The 25813-nt window shown below is 44.2% G+C and overlaps 3 protein-coding genes across 4 annotated transcripts; 2 read left to right on the top strand and 1 right to left on the bottom strand.

Moving 5' to 3' along the window:
- The first annotated feature begins 3885 nt into the window (after positions 1–3885).
- trk (trunk) lies at positions 3886–6285 on the top strand. The gene has a single exon (XM_050189998.3). The coding sequence runs from the start codon at positions 5262–5264 to the stop codon at positions 6120–6122; it is 861 nt and encodes a 286-aa protein (XP_050045955.2). The 5' UTR covers positions 3886–5261; the 3' UTR covers positions 6123–6285.
- A 1574-nt stretch (positions 6286–7859) lies between these two features.
- Hsc20 (iron-sulfur cluster co-chaperone protein HscB-like protein, mitochondrial) lies at positions 7860–13098 on the bottom strand. The gene is made up of 2 exons (XM_050190001.3): positions 12646–13098; positions 7860–11290 (listed from the first exon to the last, which is right to left on the bottom strand). Exons 1-2 carry the CDS (start codon positions 13066–13068, stop codon positions 10919–10921), a joined length of 795 nt encoding a protein of 264 aa, XP_050045958.2. The 5' UTR covers positions 13069–13098; the 3' UTR covers positions 7860–10918.
- Positions 13099–13274: 176 nt separating this feature from the next.
- On the top strand, positions 13275–24764 carry LOC126542870 (osteoclast-stimulating factor 1-like). 2 transcript variants are annotated; one of them, XM_050190006.3, is made up of 8 exons: positions 13276–13474; positions 13830–13876; positions 13979–14096; positions 16100–16191; positions 17410–17529; positions 18535–18613; positions 18697–18795; positions 24585–24764. In XM_050190006.3, the coding sequence occupies exons 1-8, from the start codon at positions 13429–13431 to the stop codon at positions 24635–24637; spliced, it is 654 nt and encodes a 217-aa protein (XP_050045963.1). In that variant the 5' UTR covers positions 13276–13428; the 3' UTR covers positions 24638–24764. The 2 variants fall into 2 exon arrangements, with proteins under 2 accessions (XP_054933447.1, XP_050045963.1); XM_055077472.2 differs by lacking the exon at positions 17410–17529 and having other exon boundaries at positions 13275–13474.
- Positions 24765–25813: the final 1049 nt, after the last annotated feature.

Here is a 25813-nt window from a genome sequence, read left to right as displayed (position 1 = left end):
GTTTCATCGTGTTCGACCCCCATGGTTATCATTGTTGAGTTCTTTGTTTTCCTTTCGAGTCAAATAAAGACTGAGCATCTTGGTGCGTCTTGTCGCTGCTTATTACGGTAGCACACACAGTGGAGAAATATACGTGCACGCGCTCAGTATCCCGGCCTTTCGAAAGAACAAACGAAGCATGCTGTCAAAAGAAGTTTGTGGAACTCCATTATCGCCAATGGGGGCTCAGAGTTTGGCGTCGCACAACGTTTAGTAAAGAATATCAGCACAGTTCCCGAAGTACCGATGAAATCGGTGCACTGCCCGTGACAGTAGCACGCTTCCCGACAATGCGGCCAGCGCGCGCCGCCGTAGCAGACGACGCAGATCACGACTCCGCCCCTCGAGCGTCTGCGCCTGCTCGAGCTGCCGCCGCCGCACGACTCCATTGCTTGCCGCATCGCGATGCAATACGTTCGGAGTTTTCCCCTAAGTGTGAAACAGACTGTACACGCTTCTGTTTGCCTTTAAGAAGATCGGTACGCTTGACGATTATTTTCATGGCTGCAATGCGGCGAAAGGGTAGCGTCTGCTTAGCCATGTAAGTGACACTGAGCAGGTAATTGGAAACGACATCGTATGTGCCGCCGGAAAAATCGTCGGCACATACGATGCGGTCATTTTTGCAGTTTCTCACAAAATATTTGCTGCAAATCCGTGTTGTCTCTGATGGCGATAACGGACTTCCATCGACACTGTGCGGAAATAAACAAAATATATCGCTGCATAGCACAAGTACGGCATGTGCACACAACTTTAACTAGACGTCCCCTACAATATAGAATAGAGGCAGCAATGTAAAGAGCTTGGCCATTTTTTAACAGTGCTCAAGAGACGGAAGTTGAAAGCATTAGTAATCATTTTTGCTTCAGCAATGCTGGCGCGACCGAGACGCAGGCGTGTATTGTCCAGTAACTTGATCGATGCAGGATGCAGGAATGAACTCCGGTCATGTTCAATGCATCGTTCACATATTCAATTTCTCGGCATGCGTGAACTTCGGCCACAGCTAGCACATACAACAGAAGTGGTTTCCATTTTTGGGCAGCGCACACACAAACGAAACACGAGAAATAAGACAGGACAAGCGCTGGTCGAAAAACTGAAAATTTTTATATGAATAAAAGGATTATATACCGAGTAATTATTAAATTCATGTGGGGTACATATAAAAACCGTCATACACTCAGGAGTGATTAATGAACGAGCTCGCTTCGTTTGCCAGTAGTTTACTTCGTTCGGCGCACCGCAGTAATCCATGTCTGTCGTCTGCTTCTTTCGTACCATTTTGTTGTGAAGCGGCAGAATTTCACTGGTAGCATCAACCCTTTCGTGTTTGCATTGCTGTCGTGACAGTTAACAACGCAATAATAATTTCCGGTCATCCGAAGAGGCGCCGTCGCAAACAAGAGACGTTTCGCGCGCAGCACGAACTGAACGGGGGCGCGACCGTGAAGGAAAGCGGCGGCGGAAACCTACACCCGTTGGGGGTGAAATCGTTCCGCCAGGGGAGAAACAAGCGCTGGCGTCTAGAATGAAACTTGGCGTGCGGACGTGACCCTGCCTAGGCACTACGGAGGAGGTTTCTTAGCGCGTGTTGTAGGCGTATGTCCCTAGATGTGTCGGCATTGCGGAGTCGAGTCGAGTTTGTTTACGGTCGGACGCTGGCTGCCGGCGCGGTAAAGCAGCGGGATAAGCCGTGGCGGATCGTAGCTTTCTCGCGCGTTACGGCGATGTACCTTGTAAATAACAGCACAGATGTTTCTGTGGGAGCAGTAACGACCATAGTGGAGCCCGGGCCGCATATATTGAAAATCTAGAAAGCAGAGCGCCTTAGCAACCGCGGTTGAACGCAAGTGGCTGAAAGGCAGCCGGTGACAATAACTGACCCAGTACCAGCGCCGCAGGCGCGAGAAAGTGTGTCCGACGTACCTTCAGAGGCAAAGTTCTGACTGGTGTTGCAGTAGTCGCGGGGCGCGGTAGTGCTGAACCTGGCGCCACAAGTTGGCGGCTGGATGTAATTATATTTATTCAATCGCGTTTTTCACTAATTGCAATAACGTGTCATTTTTTTCGCATTATTGGCGGCGCCTCCAGGAAACCAAAGCGGCAACGGGGACACCAAAGCTAGAACCGTGACTGGTCCGTGGGCTGCGGCGCGCCGAGGCCTGCGCGTACCAGGCGTGTACAAGATCGGCTGTCCGCTCTTGCGGACAGCAAATTTTTTATGCGAACACCCCCTGGCACGCTTCGGCCTCCGCGGCCATAACTAACGTGCCGCCCTGCTTCCAGCTTTGACACCCCCGCTAGCCCTTGGGTGCCTCGGAGATCCTGAGCCGCCTGCTTCACTATAACCTCAGGTGCTCTCCTGAGGACTCCGTTTGCCGGTTACATGTGCCTTCCTGGAGCAGTGCTTGTAAAAAATCGAATCTATCGTCGCGACGAAAAAAGCAACCCGTGACTTATACGACACCAGTCAGAAACTTGCCCCTTAAGACACATCGATCCCCAAATGGGGCGTCCGTGCCCACTGCCTCACCGCGCGGGCAGAACTAGGGGACAAACGCTTGCAACACGCGCTAAAAAACCTTCTCCGTAGTGCCTAGGCAGAGAGCAAAAGCCCCCATATTTTCTCTCTCGCGCCCGCTCTAACTCGCGCCTGCGCACAAGCGACTGGCGATCCCTCGAATTAACGTCTCGTCGAAGACGCTGCCAGCGCCCAACGCCTCATCCCCCCGCGTATTTCCAACTGCTCGTAGGTACAACGGGGCGTGGAACTTGCGGAGACGACGGACGTTTGCGCGCATGCGCGAGTGAGAGCGGGTGCGAGAGAGGAAATGTGGGGAGTTTTGATTCTTGAAAATACGACTCTGCCTAGGTACTACGGAGGAGTCCCTTGGGGCGCGGTGTATGCGCTTGTCCCTAGGCGCGCCGTGCCGGCAGAAGTAGCGGGGCGCGGTTGCGCTGAACTTAGCATCGCAAGTTGGCGGCTCGACGCAATCATATTTAATCGATCATGTTTTTACTAATGAAAACAACGTGTCATTATTTCGCATTATTGGCGGCGCCTCCAGGACACCAAAGCGGCAACGGGGATATCAAAGCTAGAAGCCGGACTGGTCCGTGGGTTGGGGCTCGCAGAGGCCTGCGCGTGCCAGGGGAGTATAAGATCGGCTGTCCGCTATTGCGGACAGCCAATGTTTTATGCGAACACCCCCAGGCACGCTTCGGCCTCTGCGGCCCCAACCCACGGGCCGCCCGGCTTCCAGCTTTGATCCCCCCGCTACCGCTTGGGTGCCCCGGAGATCCTGCGCCGCCTGCTTTAATATAACCTCAGGTGCTCTCCTGAGGCCTCCGTTTGCCGGTTACATGTGCCCTCCTGGAGCAGTGCTTGTAAAAAATGCGATCTATCGTCGCGACGAAAAATTCGACCCGTGACTTATAAAACACCAGTCAGAACATTGTCCCTTCAGACACAGCGATCACCAAGCGGCGTCCGCGCCCACTGCCTCACCGCGCGGGCAGCCAGCGGCGGAGCGTATAAACCAACTCGACCGAACTCCGCAATGCCGGCATGTCAGGGGACAAACGAATACAACGCAATCTAAGAAACCTCCTCCGTAGTGCCTAGGCTGAGTCATATATTCAAGGAGCAAAAGCCCCCAGATTTTCTCTCTCGCGCCCGCTCTTACTCGCGCCTGCGCAGAAACGTCGAGCTCCGTCAAAAGTGGCACGCCCCGTTGTAGCTGCTAGCGGATGAAAATACGCCATCCCCCCACGGCCTTTGGCGGCGTTTGCTCTCCGCCTTCCTCCCTGGCACGCGCCAGATTGAGCCGCGATCGTCAGCTCTCCTCGCGCGCAGCATAGGGCCCGCGGCGACGGTGTTATCGTCCTTGGAATTCATACGGAATTCATTCTATGCACGAAGCGTGGCAGTGCAGTCAAACAGTACAGCAGTGGCAAAGAAAGAAATAAGCCTTGCACTATAGAGGAGTCCGCAAATTACACCCATGTCGCCATTTCTATTTTTTTTTTTTTTCTCCGGCGTCGTGCTGTTAAAACTTGGACTAGCCGCCGTGGTTGCTTCGTGGCTATGGTGTTGGGCTGCTAAGCACGAGGTCGCGGGATCAAATCCCGTCCACAGCGGCCGCATTTCGATGTGAACGAAATGCGAAAACATCCGCGTACTTAGATTTAGGTGCCCGTTAAAGAACCCCAGGTGGTCCAGATTTCCGGAGTCCCCCACTACGGCGTGCCTCATAATCAGATCGTGGTTTTGGCACGCAAAACCCCATAATTTAAACTTAGACTGTTTCTGCAAAATTATTTATCCGGCGCCGTCGAACTGATATATACCGTGGTGACGAAACACATCCAAATAAATTACGTGAGAAGGCCGAACTCGACAGAGCTATCGTCAGGAGGAAAACGCGCTTTCTTTACAAAAATGCTGCTCATCACGGATGTGCATGGTATCGACAGGTTAAAAAAATCGCCACATGTGTGTTTCTTGTTTTTTCTTTTTTTTTGTAATCTTCTCATGCAATCCGTCAACTAAACCCGCAACTAACGCATAAACATACACCTAATGATGCCAACAAACCACGTGGACAACGTAATGTGTTTTTTCTTTTTTTTTTTTTTTAGCAGTGGCATACACATTCTACCAGTCAACTTTTCAGCGCGCACCTGACTTCTGCTGTGTTCGCGCGGAAAGCGGGGTTGCTGACTTCGCGAGCTGAGCCGATTATCGCCTCCTCGGCAGCTCCGAACAAACCTCAACTCTCTCGCTATTTCCTCCTTCATTTGAAATTTGCTTTTCTTTCTTTCTTTCTTTTCTTCTCTCTCTCTCTCTCTCTTTTGCTATGCGTTCCCTATTGGCTTTGGAGCAAAAGCACGGTGCACACGAGGCCCTCCGTTTCCGAGGAAAATAGTCCCTTCACCCATGGTCTGCTCTCACTCCGCCTACTCTCGTGAAGCAACGATTTCTTTAGGTGGCGTTCACTGCGAAGAAAGTTCAGAACCCTTAGGAAAGGAGCAGCAGTGGCACTGAACCGTTGCGAACTGTTAGGGTTACAGAAAACAGACTTCCTGATAACCAGTTATTATATCTATGCAGCATCATCGCTAGGAAAAGCAGACACGAGCGCCGCAGACGGCGCTGATCACCTGACTTCTTGGGATCAGCGAGGACCGTTGGCCGTACCCGTCATGAGATCACCATGCTCTCGCTGGTGCGCATCGGGCTCGTCACAGCCGCGTTCCTGCAGCTCCTGGAACCAGCGGCATCTAGCAGGGATGACTGCACTCGGACCACCGTGGAAGAGCTTCAAGAACGTCTGGGACCGGCGTTCAACGCGCGCTACATGTCCATAGACAAGCCACCGAAGGACGAGGAGCCCACACGCATCTACGCCCGACACACGGAATCCGTACTACAGAGCGACGACCCCTACGCCGTCAGCAGCCCGGACAACGCGCAGCTCGACCAGCGGGCACACCCAAGCTTTCGCGTAGACCCGGACTTCGTTCGAGACGTGGCCTCGAGCGCCGGCCACGCGAGTGCGCACGACGGGCCGCAGACCAGAGCGCGGAGGAACGGGGACATCGTCGACGACGGGGAGTCGCACGGAACGCCGAAGAAACGCCGCAAGTCGTCGTTCCGGCTTCGAAAGACGTCTCCCTGGAAAAGTCTCCGTGAGCGGGACGAAACGTCGGCAGCGCCACGGCGACGCGGCGGTATCCAGCGTGGAAACTCCCACCGCGGTCGTCGTCACGACGGCGTGAAGAAGCCGTGGGGCTGCGAGTCCCGCATGGAGTGGCTCGACTTGGGCGAAGACCGCTTCCCGAGGTACCTGCGCACGGTGCGCTGCATGGGTGAGGCATGCTGGTTCACGCACTTTCAGTGCAAGGGCCGCGCCTTCACCGTCAACGTTCTCAAGCGCGTCGCCGCCCAGCCAGCGTGCGGAGGCGAAGGACGCACATCGCCCGAGAACTTGCCCGGCGATCTTCGCGAGAAATGGGTCTTCGAAGAGCGTGCGGTCACGTTCTGCTGCGACTGCACCGCAACGAGTGAAGACTGACTTTTCGGCAGCGAGTGTGCGCGCGTTATGACCATCTGACAGCGTTGTTTGGAAGACATGCCGCAATCATGACCGTGACACGGGGATGTGCTTGTGCACGATGCACTTCCCAAGTGGTACCATGATGCTCATAAAGTCGCCTCTCAAGGTGCATTGAAAACTATTTCGTTCACGCTTGTCTCCCATTTTCTTTGTTTCGTGGTTGTCTCAGCAGAACACATGCAGTTCGATGGAATATGAGTGGCGAGATACAACCTAGCACCGCTCTACAGATAACTGAGGCGCAGTTAATAACTGCGGCAATGTTTTTTTTTTTTTTTTTTGGTGCATGGGTCTGAACAAGATTTATATCGTTACATCATCTTGAGCACTTTGATCATCTGCGGCAAACGGCATGACTAAGTGTCGTTTACACGAACAGGGGCCGTATTCTGTAACGGTTCGCTTTGGAACCAGTTCGGTCTGGCTGTTACGTCTGGGTTACGTCATTAGGAGAAAGTGGAACGTCGCGGTACGAGGGAGACCAATGAACGATCGGCGTTCTACCGCAAGGTCACGTCATCATTTGTTTGTACTTTGGGGACGATATAGTAATTGAAGGCTAGCTTGGTACATACATATGTGTGTGTGTGTTTGTATACGACACTTGCACATTTAATCTCCAGTAATACCTGAGCTCCCGACGCGTACAGCTGTGGTTTAATTTTATCTACGTTGTTTTATTTATTTATTTGTATCTAGGTGGTGCGCAGTACGTTTAGCAATCAAAGCGCTTTTCTCCGTGTAGGCCGCGGCTCTAATTGAATTTCGTCTCGCCGTGGCTGAGCTTCTCAGGGCGGACGATTGCGGGGATGGGAGTTCGGTCCACACATCCCACAACGCCGAGAACCTTGCCGCGGTCAAGGAAGCGTTCTTGACTGCGGCTTTCTCCTGCAGCGTGGCTTTTCCCTCAACCCTAGCGACGGCGGTAATGATGCGAATGACTGACGGCTGCGACAACCCAATAGCTTCTACATTCCAGACGCACTGCTAAAAACAAGCAGCACAAAAAAAAAAAAGAGAAACGTAGCGCGCACACCACTTACATCGCAATGTCAAGGCTACTAAATCTTGTGGTCCGTGATATTTTAACTCGTCGCAAATCCATCGAATTCTGTTTTTGGGGCGCTGAAAAATGCTTTCGGAATTCGCCTTCGCTCATGTCGAACGCGTCGCGCCGTTTCCTCACGTCACGTCGTTGTCTTTGGCCAACGCCCGCCAGCAACACAACCAAAGAAGCCCGGCCCTAGGGGGTGAATCTCCGCATGGCTGCCATTGGCTGTTTTTGATCAGACGCTCTTTCTACGCTAGCGCCAAGGTCTCCTTCAGTTACGGCCCTAGCATGAGGGCGATATTGTGACAAAATGGCGGCGCACACGATTGTTTACGTTGTCATGGCAACAAAAACAGCAGGCGCGCGGCACCTCACCCTAGCGCTCTGTTTTTTTCTTTTTTATTACGACGGCCCGCTCCGCTCCCTCTCCACCCTTATCCATGCAGCCTTTACTTTTGCTTTCTTCTTGCATGTCTGCGGCGCGTTCTTTCTTCTTTTTTTTTTTTTTTATCGCGCGCGCGCGTGAACTGGCGCGTGGTGCGCGTGGGTTCTATATGCGACAACACGCACGCAGTCTTGTCCATATTTTGAGTATGCCCAGCATATGCCACAACATATATAAATTTCACTTTCAACACAACAAATATTTGGCCTCGTTTTATTGACTTCCGTTTCCAAAAACAAATATTTTCGCATAACTTGGTATGATACACGCTCAGAAAAGGAACACAAGTGAAAATTGCATGACATGTACATGACTACTAAACAATACAAAAGTTCACAGGCAGTGCAATAACAAAAAGAAAAAAAGAGAACTCAAAACGCGAAGGCCCTTTCATGTACACACACATAAAATATTTTTATATAATGCCCTAAAGACCAAAGTGTAGAAGAGCTTCTGATATGCGCACTGAGATATTGCACAAAACTGGACGACGTGTATGACACAGTCATGACAACTAAAGAAAGGGAAATTCGCTCGTAATGACAAAAACAATGACACGCAAGATACCTAAAAAAATAGAATAAAATGCCAAGATTGTTTGATTGACAGCCATACCAAAAAAAAAAAGAAGAGCTTACTTATAAACCTGCAGAAAAGTATATGAAATGCGTGACATGTTCATTAGTACTGAGCAAAATGAAAAAGACATGGCAGAACAAAAATAACATTGAACTAAAAAACGGAGATACACATGATCACATTATTTTGTACTTGGCCACAACTTCAGTAGCAGTGGCAAGGGGGAACAAGAGGTAGTCAACTTTTGCAGCAGCACATAGAAATCATGTGTGGCACTCCTTTGTGTAATAAACACGAACTGCAAAAATCTACATATAGGACACTTGCAATGCTCATGGTTTCCAGAAGAAAAAAAGAACGTATCATGCCTACACACGATGGTTGTTTGCGCGGTTTTCCAATCAGCGATTACTTAGGTAATAAACAAACACGAACAGTAATGGGAGATACCCGGACAATATACACGGACAGTCCGTGTAATCTTTCATGTGTAGTACATGCCGTTTCGCGCTGTCAATAGTTTCAGTACGATACGAATAAACAAAATTAGTGAATAATTAGCATAAAAAAAGAGACAGAATAGAAAGACACGATCAACATTTAATCATCGAATCACATTTCAACACGCATGTACGTCGACCTTGTCTTATTTAGCGTCGAAATTTGGTTGATTCGTGGTTTTCTATTTACTGATTTCTGTTTTCATGGAAATGTGCTCTGAATAAACTTCCGGTGTTGTCCTTTGAGTCATTAGATTTCAGCCATACGAACCCAAGACCTTTGGTGTTAATTGGTGCTAATTCAATTAAGATAGTTAATTAAGGCTTTAGAACTCACGACCTATGGTGTTAAGGCGACGTTAATTAATGCACAGTTAATTGAGTGAGTTCATTAAGGTACTCGCTCCCACAAACTTTGGTGGGAGTCGAGCCCTCGACCTTTGGTATTAATTAAGGCACGGTTAATTAAGGTATAGTTAATTTAGGCACTTGAACCCACAACCTTGCATTGTGCGCACATTGTGACGAACATCATCAGTAACGTCGCCGCACTTCCGCTGACGTTGCCGCAACGCTTTCGCATTCATCCACGCAGGGATAACCAAGTACACCTTCAACTTTTTCTTTTTTGTATTTCATAGAAGGGCAGTTTACCAATACCCGCCGTGGTTGCTCAGTAGCTATGGTGTTGGGATGCTAAGCACGAGGTCGCGGGATCGAATCCCGGCCACGGCGGCCGCATTTCGATGGGGGCGAAATACGAAAACACCCGTGTACTTAAGTTTAGGTGCACGTTAAAGAACCCCAGGTGGTCGAAATTTCCGGAGTCCTCCACTACGTTGTGCCTCATAATCAGAAAGTGGTTTTGGCACGTAAAACCCCCTAATGTTTTTAATTAAGTTTACCAATACTGCTTAAATTTTTTTTCTAATCAGTGTCCCTTTAAAGCCCCCAAGTAACAGTTAATATGACAGTGACAATGAAACTACAGCAGTGCCATGGATCATGAACTTAATTCATTCTGCGACTGTGGTCACATACCAAATTGGTCGTGAACCAAAGCATATTTTATATACAATGAAGGGGATGAAGAAAATAAATAACACTTACGTTAAATATGTTCATCTTATTACAAGTTTGTCTTAACAGAATAATTTCACAAAACTAAGTCTGCTGTTCCAGGTGCACCTAAATATTCACGACACAAAACAATAAATCATATAGCATTAAACCAAAAGGCAGATGCATAATGAGCCATATTATAGATTTGCATGATACAAATTATTGCCTTACACATTCTTGTTTAAGCCATTGAGTAATTATTGCTTGCCAGGGCAGAGAAGGCCTGTGCACTAGCTTGCTCAAAAATTCTTCAGAACCCACATGTTGCTAAAAAAATGCACAAATGTATATATTGCAGTATAAGAAGATGCGAAACAAACTGAAGGGCAGCACAGGAAAAAGTGTCTTCAGACAGGAGCATATATATATGGAACAAGTAGCATATGGAAAAAAGTTGTAATAATGCCACGATGCACTTGGGCATAATGAGCTGCATCATGTGTGATCACCTCTGGTATTTGTAACACCTGGGAGCTGTCCTCACCTTATTTATCAGCCTGCAGCGGCACTTTGCAGTGCCAACTGTGCCCCACATTCAAGAACTCGGCATAATCGGGTTTGTCTTAAGCGGTGTCTACTGTGTGCGTGCGTCACATTGCAATAAGACCTTTGTCAAAAATCAGTGCTTCGTCCTTATCGTCTCGTTCACCTTTTGATTGTGCACTAGCCTCTCGAGTAAACAAGTGCGATTTCATCAATATTTACATTGTGGGCAGCGTTTTCCACTATTTACTGTGTTGAAGTATTTTGATAGTTCTGCTGCTCCAAGATATCTTTGTTAATAAAATATTTATAGGTGAACTCTAGAAAATATTTAACGGACTGCGGCAAGAAGAAATGGCAACAATGGTTACTGCTGTTTGGCAAGGCTAAAGCAGCTGACAGAACATGGCCATGCAATTTTTGCGTTGCAACTTGTCTACCTAAGTAGATCCAAAACTATGATACATGCATGCCAGTCAGCTTCAGTGAAAAAGAAGGAGATGTTTATATAAAGAGAAAAAAGAAATAACGCCAAGTTAAAGCATTCACATTTGAAGTGCACTAAATCAGTATTTTATTGCTCTATGACATCTTTCAGCTTTGCCTCTACATTTCTAAGATATTTCAACTTGGCTAATTCAATGCTAGCTTGGTCAAGGCTGTCCTTTTCAAATGCAGCACTTAGCTGCTTAGTCACCTGTTCCATTTCAGTATGCACAATCTTCAGATATTCTTCTGCTGACTTTTGGTCATGTTGCTCTTCTATAGAAGCCACTTCCTCGTTCAGCTCCATCATGCGACCCAGGAATGCAGCATCAAGCACAACAGAGTCCAGGTCCTTCCCACTAAGTTTAAGTAAATATTTGGCTCTTTTGTCAGGCTTTGATAGGGTCTGGTATGCCTGGTTCACCAGTGCTGACAGGTTGTCGGACAGAACCTGCTCCTTCTGTAAACATAGAGAGAAATGGCAGGGGTAGCAGTGTAAGGAGCAATTACTTCCAGAAATACAAATGAACATGAACTCTTGTTCCACAGACTACGAGAGCAATTCAATTGGGAGTTTTTAAGCCAGCAATCTTACCCCTACCGTTTTTTTACATGAGATGGTGTGCTCATGCGATCATCAGTGGTTGAACAATGGAAGTCGCTGGAGGCAGCATTTCAACAAGATAACTTTTCGTCAGGGCGCTGACAAAAATGATGTTTGGTCCAGCGTCATCCTGTGTTCTCCATCTTCCTCTGAAAATCTGTCTATTTAGGGTTTGATTCAATCCAATCCAACTGCTACAACACAAAATACCTTTGTATGTGATGTATACGTTAAGTGACTAACGAAAACAAGAGAGAAAAAATATTAAGAATTCAGCAGATTGTCGTTGGAATCTACATACAGCGATTCTTTGTGCGAGTGCATAAAGAGTCGAAACACGAGTACACGGACGCACGCGCACGCACACAAATTATACCGAGCCTTTTGTTAAGCTGAGTTGCTGACTACTAGCGAGTACAACGGATACTTTGAACGCATCATGGTTTCAGTGGCAGCATGTACACACGTACGTAGCGCAAATGGAATCCATTCTATCCTCAAGAAGCGTTTACTTCCTCAATACCGTGCAGCCGCAGATGCGCCAAGGCTAGCTTTCTGACTCTTTTTTTTTTTCCCCGCATGGCCGGCACCGTTGCTGATGATGATTTATTGGCATCTCCTATGAAAAATGGCGGTGACAAACCGTCACCTAGCCTGCTTGAGGCATAGAGTTTCCTATTTGTAGGAAACTCTATGGCTTGAGGAGCGTGAGTTACCCATAGAGTTAATATACATAGTAACTCTATGGAGTTACCGCCGCAGCCGCGGATGCAAGCACCATCTGGCGGTGTTAAAGGAACGTTGGCTAAAGGAGCCCAGCGGCGCGCGCTGCGCGCGTTCTCTGCTGTGATTGGTTGGCCGATTCGGCAAGGGAACAGCCAGATCGCGGTGCCCACGGTCATTAAACCCGACGAGGTTCGCAAAAAAAAAAAAAAAAGAAGCAGAAGAAGAAGAAGCTTCAAGAGAATAGGCATGTTCACGTAGTACACACATTTGCACAATGCATAAGCCAATACGATGTGATCATGCTGCAACAGGCGCCCTTAACCTCGGTTCATTTACTACTGCCTCGAAGAACGAACTAAACAGAATAATTTTGCTCGAGTTGTATTGACATTAGTACATTGCTATACATTTGTGACCGCAGATTTTCCGCAGGTAGCTGAAATATAAATTTATATTCGTGCCGGAGAACATCAGCGGTTCCGTACCTTGGATCTGGTAGCGAACTTGTCGGGGTGAAGCAAGCGCTGCAACTCTCGAAACTTTTGCTGAAGCTTACTGGCGTCGAAGTCATATTTCGCCTTTTCGTCAAACACTTCGAAGTAGTTCAGCGTGTGAGATATTTCCTGGAGGCTTTCGCACCGGCGGCATATAATATCTGTTCTTGTAAGAGCCTCGGAGCAGTTCCAGCAAGCTCCACTCGACGATCGCGCCGCAAGCCGCGCTGGCGGAAACAGCAGAAGGCCGGTTCCCAACAAGTTTTCCTTGTTGTACGCATATAGTGAACATGTTTTAAGTGTGGCTGATGACCGCAACTGTTGATTTTGACCAGCACGTTCAGCAGCGGGAAAGCGAAACCTAGATCTTGCCCCTGGAACCGCAGCGGCAAAACGCTTTAAGGGGGCCGCCATTTTCGCCACTGTGGCAGTACCGCAGCGGCACTAGCGGCGTTCATGACATTTATTTTATATTAATTATACCAATGTATGCACACAATATCGACAGAGCGCCAATTAAAGTGATAATAAATGTAATATAATTAAGGTGTTGAGCCCACATAAGACGTCACTCTTGCTGGCCATTCAAACGGAAGTAAAGTAACACAAAAACAACCAAAACAAGCGTCTGCAATTGGTAGTGACGGAAACCAACGGAATGAGGCGTCCGTAGCGTCCGTTGCAAAGCAATTCGTCGCGCGAATTAATTGACTCGGTGCAAATGACCGGAGTGACTTCTCTTGGTTAAGTAGTGAAAGGCTTAATTGTCACATTATGTCGAGCAAACCTTCCAGGCCAGCTCCACCACCACCGAAACCTGGTAAGTCGAATGTCGAACCTAAACTAGCTGGAGAGCACGATAGGATTTCGACCGCCAATCTCTGCTGGTATGAACTCAAACCTCATGCAGTATTTACTTGTTAAAGCTCCCGAGAAATAACAGGTGTCGCACCAAATGCAGGCGACAGAGGGAATGGATGACATCGCGCAACATAATGTTGTCATCATTTCTAATGAGGCCACACCCGCGGTTCAGCACAATATCGCGGCTTAATTTTATGGAAAGAAGGCGAACTTAATGCACGCAATCCTGAATCATAATTTATATAAGGAAGGGTGAAGCGATTGCTAGTAAAAGAGCTCGTGAATTTTCTTGACTTGCACATTATATGCAGGCAGCGTGAAAGTCTTCCGAGCACTCTACAAATACCATGCTCAACAGGTGGGTACGGCCGACCGGATACGTGTGAACTTTTGTTGAGGAAAATGATAGAAATCTGATGTCTCAGCAGAACATGCGGATCGTATTCTACTTGTTTTTCAGCCAGATGAGCTGTCGTTTGAAGAAGGGGACTTACTGTACGTTTTCGACATGATGTCCGATCCGAACTGGTGGAAAGCACGGTGTGACCGTCGGTCGGGGCTTATTCCGAGTAATTACGGTAAGAACTGTGTTTAAAATGGCGTTGCTGGCACTCACCTAAGATCTGTTTTTGTTGTAGATTTAATGCAGAATCGTAAACTGTGCATCAGTTTTAAATATAGTTACTGATTTCCATCAACTAAAAAAAAATGTCAAAATTATGCTGTCCACATTTGCTGAGGTTGGTTTTTTTCTTCTTAATTATGCTACAAATGTCAATAAGAGCGATTCAGTAGCTCTCTATGAGAGCATTTCATATGCATTTGAAGAGGGAAAGTGCAGTTAGCCAGAAGCTAAAGCTTCCCATTAATGTAAGCGTCGATCAATCTACTCACGCATGCAAACCACTTTTGATACAACTAAACAATGACCAAAGGTGGCACAAGGTGGACATGTCAATGTGCACTAGAACGTATATTAAATGGCAAGAAAAGATAACACTGCACTTTACACATCAATATTACGGGTACGAATATCATTTTTGGTGCCTATTTGTGTCTGATTTAAGAATTTAGCCAGAGTTGAAACAGTGAAGTAGCATGGTGTGAAGCAAGGAAACGGCACTGCTAGCCCATGTTAACATCCTCGCTCCAGAATTGAGCTTTCTTTAAATATTCATCCATGGCCTAGCACTTGGGGGTTACGGCATCTCAAGAAGGAAAAAAAGGCCGCCGTAGGTGATGGCACTTACTGACCTCTTTGACCATTTAGTTTTCTCAACAGTGGATAGTTCACTGTACATATTTTGCTCTCCATCAGCCTCTGTTTTAGTGAAAAGTACTCACTGTGGTGACTCAACAGTAGCGGCATTCCACTGCTGAGCCTGAGTTGTGATTGGGATTCCTGGCCACTGCGTCATGATTGGGGCAGATAGAATGCAAGAACGCCTGCATACTCGCATTTCAATATGCAGTAAAGAGGTGCGGATAGGATAAGTCAACCTGGAAGCTTAAACAAGGCATCTTGTATAGCCGCAAAACACCATCGATCAAAATCTCTGGGAATGTTTTTTGCTTCTACAGGCATCTTTGCTGCAGAGAGCAACCACTTACTGAGCGAGCATGAACCAGAATTGCATGTGTGGACTTGCAGCCAATGTAGAAGTTTTATTTGCGAGGTATTTTTGGATGGCAGTGTGAGCTGAAAATCTGTGTTCAGGTAGCTTGACAGGAGTACAGGTAGCCTTACAAGGCACATGCAGCATTGCAGTTTGTATGAGCATTAAATAATTGTGAGAACTGCATCAAAGGTTTAGGGCAACTATATAAGGACCGACAAATGCCCAGAACATGTTTTGAGATCTTGATGGAAATTAAAAGAAATGATTTATAATGACAGAATCAAGCATGCTGTTTACGGTGTAAGTAAGAATGGTAATTTTAATTTGGCACAGAAAGCCATGAAAAATGGTATGTTGCATCACACTGTGCCAAAACTCTGGTGCTAGAGTTGGATGCTGATTACGTAACAACACATGTGATTTTGTATGTGTGTGAGTGTGTATATATGTGTGTGAGCGAGTGAATAACCTGAGTTTTGTGTTCTCCCTCTGAGATACAAAATTCCATCATCTAATTGTGCTGTTAATGGGTACCAGCACTACATGAATAACATAACTGGAATACCCTACCACTTGTTGCCATTTCCAGTGTAGGATTGCTATTGCACTCACCTATCACTGTTTCCAGCATGCCTCTAGTGTATGACTTCACAAACTTGATCACAACTGCAGATTGGAAAATTTTGATTAAAAATTCTCCACAATGCATTAATGCTGTAGGATTGGACACTCTGAAAGTAAGCTTTACATGTTACTAAAAAAGGGAGTATCATAAAAATTGGTTGTCATTCCCTTTAAGTAATCACATTAAGCAACAGCATTAAACATATCATATATAGCAAATATTAGCATGATAGGACAGTTTCCAGTGGTTTGTTAGTGTATGTAAAACTTGTACACTACTTTAATAAAAGGATTGAATTCAGTCTGACTGTTAATTCACATGCTCTCTGTTGCTGCAGTTGAAGAGAATGCAGAGGAAGTGCTTCACCCTCTTCATGAGTCAGCAAAACGAGGCAACCTGCAGTTCCTAGAAGAATGTCTCTCTAACAAGGTTGTTCCTGATAACACAATTTTTTTTTTAACATTCATAAATGACATACTCATACACGCATGTGTAAAGTTGAAGAACTACTAGCTAGTCTTGCATACTTACAGTCAAATCTTGTTATAACAAAGCCACATCCCATGAAAATTTCCCTTAATGATTTCATTATATACAATAGTCATTGTAAGCATATATTCGTTATGCACTAATGTCAACAAGAAAATTTTATATTTCTTTTTTTTTATAATATACTGCCAGTCTGAATGCCAGACTTTAGGCAGGAGTGGGTGATATACATTGGAAGTAACAATATAGGAAATTTAGGGGTATAAAACGAACAGTATGAAATGCAGAGCAAACAAAAATGCAGTGCAAAAAGGATTAATTGTTCAGAACAAAAGCCTGAATGAACTACAGAGTAAAACAAAGTGATATAACACTATAGCAATGGCAAATGCCACTTACACAATGAGTAGTAATGAAGCAGATACAGGCATTGTACATAAACATAATGTCAAATACCATGTAGAAAAACTGCATAAGATTACACTGAAAGACAAGAGCGACGGCAAATACCACCTAAAACGATAATTATAATATGAAGCACAATATACTATAATTACATGAGAGCATGTCCAGTTACACAAGTGACCACAGATCCATTCACGAAAGAAATAATCTATTTGCGTGCAGGATCAGAACAAAAGCACTATGTAAAATAAAACAAAGTAAGAAGGGTCACTAAGCTAATGCAAGCAACACTACACCTGAAATGAAAGTTATACATGAAATTCATTATATCCATGTTCATTATGTTGAGGTTCGGTTGCAATTGCAAAATGTATCTTCGTCTGTGCTGTGTTCAGTGATAACTTACGAAGTTTTCCCTGAAATGCCTTGTACAAAGAGAAGGTTAAGTTCTTGTTCTACCATCCAAGGAAGCCAAGTGGCTATGGCACTTGGCTGAGCTGAAGGTCATGGTTTGGTCACGGATCGCGGCTCTGGTGGCCGCATTTCACTGGGGACGGAATGCAAAAACGCTTGTGTACGTAGATTTAGTTGCACGTTTAAGAAATCTAGGTTGTAAAAATTCCATTGCCCCTGCTACAGCATGCACCTCATAATCAGATCATGACTGTGGCACATAAAAGAGTACTTTTTTTTAATTCTTTGAAGTCGTTGTTCTAACACATTCTTCTGATCATATCAATGCACTCGTTTCAGGTTTCAGTCAATAGCCTTGATAAGGCTGGGTGCACAGCATTGCATTGGGCAGCACACGGAGGTCATGTGGAGTGTGCTCAAATATTGCTTTCCATAACTGGGGTTCAAGTTGATGTACAGGTGTGTATATCACCTGACATACAGGGCTTTTTGGGTTATGGGCATAATGTGGAGGCCGTTGTTTATCTGCATAGAACAGTGGCTGATGGCATTAAAGATCAATTGTAATGAAATTTCACTTTGACTACATTGGTTGTAAATTGGTTGAAATGGTTGCAAATGAAATGAAACATATGGCAAAGCTGCGGGCTGCTAATTGTCTAATTTTTCTATTAAAAGCCTTTATATAGCACCTAAGCACCTGGTGGTTAGCAAATATTACACAAATCCAAGACCACTGCCCCCAATGATTTCAACATGCCACGGATGCTACCCAACCTTGGAAGTTATGCTAACGACCTATGCTGGTTCTCTGTTCCAGGTTCTGTCATTTCTGGTGAGCAGTAATGGTAGTGTTTTTTTTTTTCCAGTTCTGGTATGAGTTGTGTACTTTTGCTAGCCTTTTTGCGATGCATACAGCTGTATCTAAAACATAAAACATTGCACGGAGGCTACTCATTGTCTACATTACGGAAAACTAAGATTTTTATGCAGACCAAAATTTAATTCCGGTTGCCTCCAAATCCATGTGTGTTTCAGTTCAGCATTCTAATTTCTGCTTTTATCGTGGAAATCTACTGCATTGACATGCCAGATTACCTGTGAGATTATGCAACAAGTTGGATTATGTGTGAACATGTGAGATTACAGGTCACATGTGATGTTAGATTTGGTAAGCTGTGATATGCTCATAGCGTTACAGCGTAAAAGTGCATGAAGAGGAAGAAGTAGGGATATGACACAAGCTGCCCATGCCATTCCTACTTCTTCATCACGCTTGAAGCTGCAACTCCACAAACTGGTCTTAACTCATCTGTTTTAAGCTTTTTCCAGAGACAGTGATGCCATGTTTGCAGTAGATGAACATATTGCTTAAAGTTTAATGGGTTTTTCTATAAGTTACTGAAGACAAAGGTTAGTTAAAGGTCACTTTTGAAGAGTGATGTTGGCCCTGGTTTTCTGCAGAACAAACTTGGTGACACGCCGCTCCACTCTAGTGCTTGGAAGGGACACAGCGACATTGTTCGCATGCTGCTTGCTGCAGGTTTGTGACACTTCTCCCTCTTCACTTGAGCATGAAATAAGTGCCTGTTGCAACCTACACCTCTTTTTGTGTGCCATGTACAGGAGCCAACAAAAATGTAAAGAACAAAGAAGGAAGAACACCACTCGAACTTGCAAGTGATCCAGAAACTGTTGCCTTACTGAAGTCATCTCAGAGGACCTGTGAGTATTCCTTGCACATATTATGGTGTTGATTGGTTGCTTCTAGATTGCTGCAAATTTGCATGAAATTTAGAGGAAGAGATTTAGTATTTCTCTGAATAATAGGCCATGTTTATCACATGTCGACAACACAAACAGCTGTGTCAACTTTCTGTGGTTCTGAAGCATAAGTTACAGGAGCGATTGTGGTCACTCAGTGCACCACTGTGCTAAATTATGCCAACATTTTGCAGCGAAGTTAAAGGGAGTTCCACAGTTGTTCTTGTGCAGTGACATTGGCCAACGAAGGGCAACTTGCTTGCTGTGGTGTGGTTGCTATAAAATGTAATTCAGAGAAGAGCCAGCAATGCAGCCTGCATCATAGCCCTGGAGCAGCTTTATGACCAGGGCATTGGTGAATATGTGCAGCTGGGTGCTGATGCCGGTTATGAATTGTCACTAAGAACGACACAGCCCTGTCAGGCTGTAGTAATGTGAAGCCAGATGCCAGCATTGGCTGAGCCGGCACAGCATGCATGAGCACATGTTAGATATAACGGAAAATATAGAAGTACTAAGCTCGGATATAGTGTGGCGTTTGGAAAGGCTCAAGTACAGCAAAGGAATTGCCTGCTGAAATGTAATTTCATGGCCTCTTATGCATGATGTGGTGCTAAAGCTTCATGATTTCAATTACCAGCGGTTCTTGGCAGCTGCATCAGCTGCATCATCAACTGTAGACACTGTAATCCTATTTTTGAGTTGCAAGATATGACCCATTGCATTGGCAGTTCTCACTCAATAAACTGAAAAGCACCAAGCATGATTTCCAGCTATGCATTTATCAAAATCATATTATGTGAAGCCTTCAGTTGGATTATACCAATGAACTTGACAGGACAGCCTCAGTGCTGGCTTAGCTGGTGGAAGTAAGCTTGCTGTCAAGACTGTGCTAAAGTGTCAAAACCTTGATTGGCCACAAGTAAGACTAACTCCTGGACCGCCTGATTGATATTCACTCAATAGATTAATCTGAATTGGCACGTTTAGAAGCACGCACTAAGTCAACCGCCATGTGGCGTTAATAGCATGCATATGCTGGGTGGCACTAACGGCACCTCTGTCACAAAATCTGCAACATGCTAAAATGCTCTGGCATGTTAAAAACTCTTCTGCCACGCTTGAAAGAAAATGAGTTGTTTGCAACCACTACACTCACGAAAAAGATGTGAGCAGATTGAATGAACCTAGTAGTGCTTATTTGCTCATGGCATGTGTACTATAGTTCATGGTACCAATAACCTGCTCACGAAATCCAAGTTATCACTGTCCCAGCAATTTTAGCTTGAAGCATCATGATGGAGATTCATTTGGAGGGGGGTCTTCAGAGCAGTACTGACACAATGCAGGGTCTGGCTGTTGTCATAAATAATTTTATGGGCTTCCTTCCAGCAAAACAGCTTTACACAAATGGTTGCATGATGCAAACAATTAAATTTTATGTTTTCATTTATAATATACAGTCTCCATACACAATGCAAGACAAGTTATCTTTAAATATTTGACAGGTTTGTCACCCTGTCTTAAGTAGCCATTTCATTAGATTACGAAAGTGAAGGTTATTCTGAGTTGGTGCTAAGTCAGTGTGAACAACATTGCATTGGTTTTGCCCATACAGATTGAACCCACCCTTTTTACTTTGTCAAAGTGCATTGTGTGCATAATTGCATACATTGCAGATATGTTCACTTTCACACAAATCAAATGCTTAAATACTCAACTTTTAAGATGTTGATACATCGCTAATTTGTCAATCTTTTCTTATTTTTTGACATTGCCTGTCAGTTTTTCTACCACTTTTTATGGAACTTTAACAACGAACGAACGATATGGAAGAATCAAAGAAACAAAGAAAGGCAGCTAAAACAATTAGGTATGCATGCTGGCTCGCTTAACAGCCAAGACCAGCAAGCCAATTATGCAATTCATTCAGGTGGCTCTGGCTGCATAGGTCAGCCATAGTTAACGTTTTTTGCTTCAAGTTTAAGCGTACACTAAAGCAATGAATCCAACTGCTCGCCTACTCTCTCCAAGTAACTTGGCACCTATTGTAGCACAATGTACACAATCATGTACATCTATTACAGTAATTTGAGCTTTTTTGTTGTTGAAATTTTGTCATTTTGTCTCAGGCTCAAGAGAGCAACTCCAAATAAAAAAATGTTTTCGGAGCATGGAATGGGAGCATGAAAATTTAAATAAGATTTCGTTGCATCCAATGCATCTTCCCTTAAATCAGAGGCCCCATATGACCATTACATTTATCATATAAATTCAAGGCTGAGTGGTGAAGTTGCAAGAAACTCAAGCCTTGATGAATTCTGTGCTACAAAAACTTTTGCAGTTGGCTGTACGTTTCGCAAAATAACGCTCCTTTTCTTATAAAATAAGAAGTGGTGCCTAGAACAGCAAAAGCTTGGCTCAAGTTATGCAAGCAACACAATATAGTACTGTTTAACAATATAAATGGTCCTAAAGAGATACAGTGGCTGATGCATTAGAAAGCCACAGTAACCTGAGCACAGTAGTATCTTTTTTTAGCACTTCTAGTTCTTAGCAGATCATGAAAGCAAGCATCATTGCTTCTCGAAAAATGTGGGTTGAAAAAGTGCTTGCTGGTACTTTTGTCTGCTTTGACATAAGTAATATAAGTGAGTAATGAGTCAGGGGCTGGTGATCTTTACTAAGTGGGTGCTACAGGAGCTTTTCGATGAACCTTCAGCTTCATTCGGCTTCATTACGTTGGCTTAGCTAAGCTAGTTGGTGTTGCCCAAAGTGGAGGTGGACAAGTAGACAGCTTTATGCTAAGTACTTGGCACAAGTGTCTTCATTGGGCGAGATCTTTTGTAAGTGGGCACAGGAGGCTGGGATCAGGCACAGTGACATCATGGTGTCTTAGGTGCCAAGCAGAACACAAGAAAAGAGGGCGGACAGTGGCGCGTATGACACGTGAATCTGTACCGAGTAGCCCTGTTTCAGACCTTAAGGGGCATGCGGGGCTGAAGAGGCAACTTTTGAACTGCTGCACCAATTTTGATAAAAATTTTAGGGATGGTTTATCTTCCTGTCATTAGAATATGTTCTAAATTTCAGCACACTAGCATGAAGAGAGAAGAGCTTATAGGTGTCATATTGAGCAATCAAGTCTGTCAACTTAGGAATACTGTCATTTCAAAAATAATAGGCATATACTAATTGTTTGTGATTAGATACCTTCTAGATGGTTTATAGTGCAGGATAAGGCAAGTCGCATATTTTCTGTCATTTCTGTAAAAATGTCATCACTCTAAAAACGAAGTTAATTTCTTTTGTTGTTATTGTATGTCAGACATCTGATAATTTATTGTGTGGGAAAATATTTATGGATGTAAAAAGTACCTCACCTTGTTCTTGACAACATTTCAGTTTAGAAACCACCTTGTAAGCAGCCTTTGGCAAAGCAGTTTGGAAATGAGTTTTCCTAAAGGTTTTGTTCGGCCAAAAAGTGCAAGTTGAGAAAAATGAGCTTACAGATTTTAGAACACGCTGTGTTATATTAAGACCAAAAATTATTATAAATTAATAATAAAAGCGCCCTGCTTCATAGGTTTGACCATCCTCTTTAATTTAAACCTGCTCTGCAGCAATTGCTTCAAGTCATCCTTGCTTTTTTTTTTTTTAAGCTTTATAACATTGCAGCACCCTTATCTGTGCTCGTAGACAAGCGTGCCGCAGCCTAAATTATGACTTTATTTTTTAGTTTTTACTTTGCGATCTGCTCTACTCTCGATGGAAGGTCTCCCATGATTTAAAAAGCGTGAAAAAGAAACTTTCTAATGTGGTCATTCACTCCGTGTTTGGTTTCTTGTGCACCCTTCGGTTGCGTCTTGAATACAATGTTCATGGGCGCTCTCGACAACGAGCGTGCACCACCATTACAAGAAGAGAGCTCATTTTCTTCTTTTCTACGGTGCAGAGTGCAACAAAACTTGGTAATGAGCTTCTTTATATGTCTAGGAATCCAAAATAAATAAACTTGGAAAATACATTTTTCTTTCGACAATCTCGATTTTATCCCCCTCCCCCCCTAAGATAGATTGTCATTTATAGCCAGGAAAGATGCCAACTCACTAACTGTTCCATTCTATTGTATATGAATGCAAGCACTTATAAGGTACATGTCCTTCCATGATGAGGCTTGTCATATGTGATTTCAAATTCACTTCAACTCACATAGTCAAGGCACCAGATAAATTGCACACCACAGGAGTTCCAAATTGGAAGATTATTTAAATAAATAAATATCCTTTTCAGTGTGAAAAACGCAGGAAGGCAGGAAAAAGGTAACAGAACAGAGCACACACTAACAACTAAGTTTGTTGATCTTATGGCGGGAGTATAAGTACAGTCAGAGGGGGAGGGGGAGCTGAAGGAGGGGGGAAATAACTGCATAGGTGCATGTACAAGAACATGTATCACCTCAAGAGATACTGATTTTCATCACCTAGTAAGTTAATAAAACGCACACTCACACATTTCTTTTCACCTGCACCATGAATAAGAAAGCCCTTATGAATTTTACGTTCCCTTTGGCACTGTATTTAGCCACAGCTTGGCAATCGTCATAAATAGGGGCACACTTGCACTTAGAAGAGCGACTTACCAGGTGGCCCTGGTACCTACAGACCCACGCATCACATTGGCGTGCTCTCTTAGGTGGTCGTTAATCCACCGCCCAGTAAGGACTATGCCTGGCCAATGTAGCAGTGACCACACAATAAAGAAATGCGATAGAAAACTCCCGTGGTGCATTCCACATACTTCTTTTTAAATTTTTCTCCTGAAAGTGCGGCCTGGGAGCGAAATGAAAGTTTACACGCTTACAAAGGGACTCTAACTTAGTATATGCTGTAAATACAAGCAAGTGCCCCCTAGTTTTGACAATTGCCAAGTTGTGGCCAAATACAGTGACAAAAGGGCTCATGAAATTCATGAGGCCTTTCTTATTCATAGTGCAGGTGGAATGCGTGAATGTGCCTTCTATTAACTTACTAGACAATGAATATCAATATCTCTTAAATTGATGTGTGTTCTTGTACGTGTACTTATATTCCCACCATCTGGGCAATGAACTTGGTTGTTAATGTGCACTCTGTCCTGTCGCATTCTACCTTTGTTCTTGCGTTTTCTGCACTAGAAATGATTTTTCCTTGTCTAAACAATGTTTCACCAAGCAGCCCAAACTGCCACCCTTTTGCATATTGGAAGGAGTCAAGGCCACGAGCCATTGATCAGCATGCAACTTAAGAGGACTGGTGCCCAAGACCTATTCATTGTTACATTTTTTTCAACCCTTGCAGATACAAATATGGCATTAGTGCATTTTATATAAAAAATGTAATGAAACACCACTGCATCAAAGTTTGATGTGGCCAACAGAGGTATGAAAGTATCAACCAAGCTATTGAGTCAACAATTAGTTTACATGAATGCACAGCAACTGGCACAATATGACACAGCAATTCGTTAATATGAATACAATGGACTGACCAGCCATAGTAACAGATTAGAGCTCTGAACCCAGGCAGAATGTTGCATTAGTGACTTATACAATGCGGTATACGAGACACACTAAACATTTTATTTCACTTTAGTGTCTGTCCAATTCCAGCATTTTTTCTTGTTTCTTAGATTTTTATCAATTTGATATTCACATCCTTTTGTTCAAGTGTTGTGGCGTGAAGATTAAAGTTCTCATATCTTTCTTTCAGCCATTTCTACGGATCCTGAAGAGTACCTCCAGTCAGATGAGGATTCAAATTGACCGATAACTGATGCCCATTTCACAAGGCTCCAGCTTTGATTGTTTTTACAGTAAGGACTATGCATGAGCAGAATGCATAAGAATTTTATTCAACTAACATGGCATTAAATCTGTTTTTTATATTGAAGCTGCATTTGCATGATCATAGCTTGATACTCACTATGTCTCTTGACTAAGTACCCAGCATGAACACTGAAATGGCTATACTGCAGGTGAATACAAGTGTGACATACTGCATGCAATTAATCGGGAGCAAATTGTATCCTGTGTGTGTTAAGCTATCTTGCATAGGTACCAAGCACAAACACTGAAAAAGGCTGTTCTGCAACACAAGAAGAGTACAACATGCTGCATGAAATTACTGGGGAGTCACTGGTGTGTGTGTTAAGTGTGAAAGGCAGAGTGCTCTGGTCTGGGTTGCCCATGTTCTGTCACCATGGGTTCTTATCTTGCACATGTGATTTTGCATGTATATGCGAATTGTTAACATTTTGCCATTCATCTTAATTCAGCAGCCAGCCACTATTTTTGGGACGCAAATCAGAAAAACCTATCAAAGGCTTGGCTGTGGTGTGTTGCTTAGAGCAGGTGCCAAGTTGCAGTAATTTGAACTAGATACATCTGCAGAAATATGTACTGCTAAGAGGAAGCTATAGCTCAAAAGCTCATATAAATACACAGGAACATAGAAATCATTTTAATTGGCATCAAGTGCGCCAATCTTGACGAGACTTGCTGCATTAAAAGAAGGTTTAAATCTGCTGACCGTTTGGAGCAGATTATTGATTTAGGCCATCAGCTTCTGTTTCTTACAAAAACTTAAATACCTTAACTCAGCAATACCTTAAAAACCATAACTCAGCAATAAAAGAAGAGAGTGATATCACAATTCTGCAAACTTCATAGATTGTGACATCTAAAGCAGGCAGAAGTAATGTATTTTACTCTACTCTGAATAATATCAATTATCTATGAATATGACTCTTGCAGAATCTTCAGCAACTTTTGCGAGAAATTTGAGGTCCTAAATTAAAATTTTGCTTCCAACTGGGGGCAAAGTTTTGATAGCTTAAATGCAACAAATTTCATTCAGAGTAGCACAGCAATTGTCTGACTAGAGGGTTGCTGTGTTTTACACGTGTTTGAATAAGGTAATCACAATTGCCTCCAAGCTGA

The sequence above is a fragment of the Dermacentor andersoni genome, chromosome 2, assembly GCF_023375885.2.
Source record: "Dermacentor andersoni chromosome 2, qqDerAnde1_hic_scaffold, whole genome shotgun sequence".
NCBI classification, from domain to species: Eukaryota; Metazoa; Arthropoda; class Arachnida; order Ixodida; family Ixodidae; genus Dermacentor; species Dermacentor andersoni.
Note: the sequence above shows the minus strand (reverse complement) of the source record. Positions and strands in the feature narration are given on the sequence as shown.